The following is a 6,370-nucleotide window of genomic DNA, read 5'->3' as shown; positions in this document are numbered from 1 at the left end:
TGAAGTTTTTTGTTCCCAAGTCCTTAGTATTCCACTTCGAACCTGTAAATCAAAGACACAAAAAGAAACGTAAAAAGGAACAAATAATAATAAATTTAAAAAAAAAATTAAACCTATAAACAAATCTATATACAAGTCCGCGTCAGCGGCGCCATTTTGTTGTAGTAGTTTTAATGCGGTAAATAAGAGTTCCTTGCTCGGACTTGTAAAGATTTAAAAATAAAGATATATACAGAAAATATGTCACAAGATCAAGAGGAACCAGGACTCAGGATTCCAATGTGTTTCATATTCAAGTGGCTCAGAAAATAATCCTAGGCGATTATAGCTCAAAATAAAACAAATATTAACTCTATCTTTTCCAAATTAGATTCCAGAAAATATTACTTGTATATTATAAGCATGGCACATCAAGAATCCCTAGGACTAAGCATGTTCCATCAAACAAAATCACAAGTAATTAATTGAAATCATAAATCAATTAAAATCAGTGCAAAAAGTGAATTAAAAATTATTTAAATAACCACATGGATGAAAAACAACTTCCTCCATCATCCCAGTATTGGGGTTTAGCTACTCATAATAATCAAGTTCTCAAAATACATACTTGATGCTCAAAATATGATTAAAAGAGTGAAAAATATAAAACAGTGAAACTACGACCCTCTATAAGCGTCCAGAGAAGAACGATACCAGGGAACCGCAGTAAAGGAACGACACTCCGCTGCTGCTGTTGATGCTGCGGAAAATAAGACTGCTCTGTGCAGTCTGTTCTTCGTGATCTTCAAGGTCCTCTAATGGCAGCAACAGCAGTTATTCCAAAGTCTCGGAAAATATTTCTCCTTTTCTGTTCTTCACGCGTCTTCTGGGTTTATCAAAACTGCTCAAAGCTATTCGTACGCGTCTGTTAGCTATAAACTTTCCACCAAACTCTTATCAAGACTTGAACAGGACCTAGTACGTAACTATCCAGCGTAAAACTCTCACAAAATCTTTCATAAAAATCCTTGAAACTGGACAGAACAATACGTATCCTGTTTGGACTTTGATCGCTTCTCCCAGCCATTCCAGCCCAAATTGATCGATAAAATCACTTGCATACGGTCTGTTTAGTCTTAACAGGCCTAGCCCAATTGATTTCAGGGATTTAATCTCCCTCAAAACTGCCCAGAAATCCAACAGCAAATTATCAGACTGAACTTTAGTTTTCCCGCCAAATTCCATTATTTGAACTTTGAATGTGGTGTCCCCTTAACCAGACTGGGAGTCCCTTTAGCATATGCCTTGAAATGGGGTGCCTTTAGTAATTCTTCTGGGATGTTTTCCTCACTTTTTCGGAGTTCGTCCGGGGTATTTCTGGATGTCTCCAACATACTTCTGGGGTGCTTCTGGTAGTTATCAACGGAGGTCCAAATGCCGCATTTTTAGCCAATTTCGCCGCAAAGCCTTATTTATCCAAAAACACCTGCAAAAGCATAAAAGACCATAATAAATACAAAATCGAGCACTAATAATATATACAAATGAGATACATTAGACACATAAATTTGTCTATCACTTGGACTGCCCAATCTGCATGTCTCCGCTATGCAACGCGACCATCACTTCCTGTGCTCATGTCTTTTGCGAAAAATGTATCTTGAAGTACCTGCTCACTAAGCAAAAGAAGAAGAAAAATCCTTGTTGTCCTATGTGTCGTCACCCTCTTTCTAAAACAGACCTTTTCTCAGGATCACCAGAAAACCCCTGCAATGACAGCGAGGATATTGGTTTTGCAATCTCAACTGCCGGTGCAAGTGGTACTACTGTCCACTCGTCGAAAGTGTCTGCATTGTTAAATTTGTTGGTGGCCTCCAAGAATTAAAACATGTCAACAAAGTCTGTGGTGTTCTCACAATTTAGAAAGATGTTGATCTTGCTAGAAGAGCCACTCAAGGCTGCTGGTTTTGAAGTAGTGAGATTGGACGAGCGCATGAAGAGTACCAGAAAGAGGAATAGGTTGGTAGAAGAATTTGAAAACATGAACTCAGCAAATTCTCACATTGTTCTTCTGGCAGATCATAAAGCTTCGAACGCGTGCATAAATCTTACATTCGCAACAAGGGCATACCTGCTGGAGCCATGGTGTAACCCGATTATTGAAGATCAAGCAATAAATCGGCTACATCGGATTGGACGTCAACAGGAAATAAAGATTACAAGGATAATAACTAAAAATAGCATCGAGGAGAGGATAATGCAATTGCATGAGTGGAAAAAGAATTTAAGAAGTGGAGGTCATGCAGAGAATATGGATAAAAGGCAAATTCACCGAGAAGAATTTCGCATTCTTATGGCATTGTGAGGGAGGTCCTGCATACCACACATCTGCAAACATATAGGCGTATGAACAAAACTGCCTAGAGTACGCACTATGGGTCTCCAAAGAAACCTCTCTCTTACTACCCTTTTATTTATTTTTGATTAAAATAAGTTTATTGGTTATTGAGAGATATTGTTTTGATCTCTATCTAAAAGATCACAAAACTCATCTGGAAAATTGTCTAGACAATTGAGTGCAGATGCTGATAACTTTACAAATTTCACAACAGCATCTGCCATTTGATTGTCATCTCTGCTGATAAAAGAAAACTTACAATAACTGAAACTTAAACTTAAATGTTTGATTTCCTTGAGAATATTTATGTTTTCCCATTGTATTAGAAGAGAGTTCTCTTTTATTGATTGGATAACTAGCATTGCATCTGCTTCAGTGTGTACTTTGCTTAGCCTTAGTTCCTTTGCCCAGAGGAGAGCTTCTCGTATTGCTAAGCATTCACCAGCTTCAGGACTTAAAATTCCATTTGCGTAGTGTCTCCTGATTCCCTGAGAGATACCTGCAAAATTGCGCAGAACGACACCAGTACCAAGCTTGTTAGAATCATGATTAAATGAAGCATCCACATTGAACTTAAGAGTATCTTGCATAGGAGGTTTCCAACGGGAAAAGTAGGAGAATCATTATTAGGGGTATGCATGTCATAGATATGCTGGTGAGAGTTTAAATAAAAATTAACTCTATGCACAGAATTAGATGGGTTAAGAGATACTCCTTGAAAGACAGCATCGCATCTATCTTTCCATAAGACCTAAGTGCCAATCATGAGAGTGAAAAGTTTCATCTCATTAGTAGCTCCAAGTTGGCCAGAGAACCAGCTTTCTTTCCATTCAGAAACACTTTCATATCCATTTTTCTCTGTGTCAATATCAATCTCAAGTCTTCTCTAGACTGCCTTGGAGTGATGACAATCAAAAATTATATGTTCAATCGTTTCAAAATCATTTTCACAGATTCCACAGTGTGTGTCTATATCAGGGTTGTGAAGACCAATTTTAGATCTAGTAGCATGAACACCATGGATGCGTTTCCAAATGAACACCTTGATTCTGTGCATAATCTTGCAATTCCATAGTGATTTCCTTATGTAGAATTGAATTATTATGCCATTGATTCGTGTGTTGTTGTCAGTCCTGGTAAGCATCTTGTAAGCATTTTTGACTGAGAATTTTCCATTTCTAGCTGGCATCCATATCATGATATCATCGTTAGAGGTATCCATTAAGATATTTTGGATTTTTAAGGAAGTATCGGCATCAAATAATATGTTCAAGAGATCCACATTCCACACATTAGAATTAGGCAAAAGAAGTTCCTCCACCTCTTGATAGAATCTGTGAAGTTCATCTGTCGAGCCAAATTTTAGTTTTTTTTTATCATTGTTGACTTCCATGAAGTAATTATGTTGGATATAGACGAGACCTTTGGAAATGCCATTCCAAGTGTAGGAGCAATATCTTTGCTTCAATCTTTTGATGTAGAATATCTCCATCTCTGAAATATTTGCTTTCCATGATTTGAGTCCACAAAGAATCTTTTTTCAGTTAAAAGTCTCCAAGCAACTTTGATGGGCAATGCTAAGTTTAGCATTTATAAATCTCTAAATTCCATGCCATCCATATTCTTTGGATTATAGACTTTGTTCCATCCTATTGGATTAAAACCTATATTGGATTTATATCCCCGGAAGAACTTTCTTTGAATAGAAGTAAGTTTATTGAGCATAATGTAGGTAACTTGAGTTCCCATCTGATAAATGTGGATGGAGTTAAGAACATGTTTGACCATGATGCCCCTTCCAGCTTGTGTTAAAGAAGAAGGAGACCAAGAAGTAAATCTGTTCTGAAAATTCTCTTCAACGTTTTTGAAAGCTTCCTACTTAGAATGGCCAAGAATAAGAGGTGAACCAAGATATCTTTCTTTGGAGGACATAGTTTTAACTCCAAGTATTCCAGTTAAAGTCGTAACAACTTCAGGCTTAATGTTCTTGCTGAAATAAACTGATGATTTCTCAAAGTTGATAAGTTGCCCAGAAAGAGAACTGAATTCTTTCAACAGTTCAAGAAGATTAGTAACTGAAGAAAGATTTGCTTGAGTAAATATCAAGCAATCATCTGCAAAATGCAAATGGTTAATGGATGGAGATTTTGCAGCCACTTTAATACCTTTTATGGTGTTATTCTCTTACTACCCTTTTATACTGCACTGTATTAGTTATCAATTTTATTTTTCCTGCAGACTGCTTGTCTAAAAGAAAATTAATCCTTACTCCATAACTCACTCACCAGTGGTATGGCCATACGCTGTATTATGATACGGATTAGCAGGTCAGTGACTGCTCTTTCTTAAAGTTATATGTACTAGAACACCGCTGCCACGGTGGAAAGGGACGACCGAAGAAAAACGAAATACCGTTGATTGCATAACGCGTTATACATCATTTTTTTGTTGGAACTGTTATTTTTTAGGCATATACATCCTTTAGTGGTTGCATAAACAAATTAGTAAATCTTTCAAAGGAGATAAAATTTGTAGAATTCCAACACACGGATTTTTAGATATGTTGTATTCTAGTTTGCTTGCCAATTATACCCCGGAAAAAAATAGGATACGTATAATAATTGTACCAAAAGGAAGGGGTATTTTCGTTTTTTTAATAGTAACCATTTCCAATCTTTTTATCAAATTGAACATTTTTCCCTTTGGGCCCTCCAATTGGTCGGCCGAACTAGACATTATCCATGATAAAATCGTCCATGTGCTTGATAGTTATGAAATCGACATAAAAACAACGAACTGTAAGGTATTAAGCCTATAAGATAATATCTAAGATCATAGCCTTTAGATTAAAGCCTTTACTTAACAAATTCATTTCCCCTTTTCAAACCGCCTTTTTTTAGGGAAGAGTAATAACTGATAATTTGTGAACTTTGACAAGTTTGGGCTAGCCTTTAGCCCCTAAAGTTCCGAACAATGTTAAAATGGAGATATCTAACATTTTGAATATTAGAAACTGGCTTTGCATGATAAGTACCTTGGAGTTCCACTTTTGCTGCAACTGAACAAGGTTGAATCATTTACTCCTTTGCTTGATAAGATGAAAGATGGACTTTCCCCTTGGAAGTCGAAATTTCTAAACCCTCAAGGTAGAACTACTTTAACTCACTGTGTTAGGTACGATGTCTTCTCACCAAATGTTTGTCTTTCCCATACCTAAGGAAATAACAAATAAACTTGACAGTATACAAATGCGATGTTGGTGGAATAAGAATGAAGGTGAGAGATATTTCTTTCCAAAGAAATGGAATGATATAACCATGCCTAAAGGGGCAGGATGTTTAAACATTAGGAAATCTCATATTCTTAACCAGGCTCTCTTAGTCAAGCTAGCCTGAAAACTTTTGCATGAGTTTACGGCTCTTTGGGTTCAAATCCTATAAGGTAAGTATTTCTATAACCTTAATCATTTGAATGATACCATTAATACTCATGGCTCTTGGGTTTGGAAAGGGATACATTAGGGAATAGAAATAGTTAAACGACATTATTGTGTAGAAATAGGATGGTGAAGGGACAAATTCCTCTATATGGAAACATAGATGGATACCAAATCAGAATCAACCCACTAGGTCTCAGTTTGTGTCATGAGATATGAGCACCGTTGATCAACTAATTGATAAAGACACTATGATTTGGAACCATTCTAAAGTTAGAGATTTGTTTGATTAGGGTATGGTGAATGATATTTTAGCAATTAGAATTCCTTACACTGGAAATGACAAGCTTGTATGGAAACCTGCAGGTGATGGCCTTTTTTCAGTCAAATCGGCTTATAGAGCCATCCTTAATTATACTATTAATGTGTCGAGTATGATTGCAAATAGTGAAATTGTTTGAATAACTCTGTAGAAGAGTAAACTCCCACCTAAAATATTGCATTTTTTGTTGAGATGTCTTCATAGGTATCTTTCTACTAGAGACAGAATTTCGAAA

The 6,370-nt window shown here is 36.4% G+C and overlaps 1 protein-coding gene across 1 annotated transcript; it reads left to right on the top strand.

Annotated features, from left to right (window-relative positions):
• The first annotated feature begins 1,867 nt into the window (after positions 1 to 1,867).
• LOC113273372 (putative SWI/SNF-related matrix-associated actin-dependent regulator of chromatin subfamily A member 3-like 1) lies at positions 1,868 to 2,344 on the top strand. Its single transcript, XM_026523106.1, has one exon. The coding sequence runs from the start codon at positions 1,868 to 1,870 to the stop codon at positions 2,342 to 2,344; it is 477 nt and encodes a 158-aa protein (XP_026378891.1).
• The last annotated feature ends 4,026 nt before the right edge of the window (positions 2,345 to 6,370 follow it).

This window comes from Papaver somniferum, chromosome 4, assembly GCF_003573695.1.
Source record: "Papaver somniferum cultivar HN1 chromosome 4, ASM357369v1, whole genome shotgun sequence".
NCBI lineage: Eukaryota > Viridiplantae > Streptophyta > Magnoliopsida > Ranunculales > Papaveraceae > Papaver > Papaver somniferum.
The sequence above is the reverse complement of the archived record's forward strand: the minus strand, read 5'-3'. Positions and strand labels throughout refer to the sequence as shown.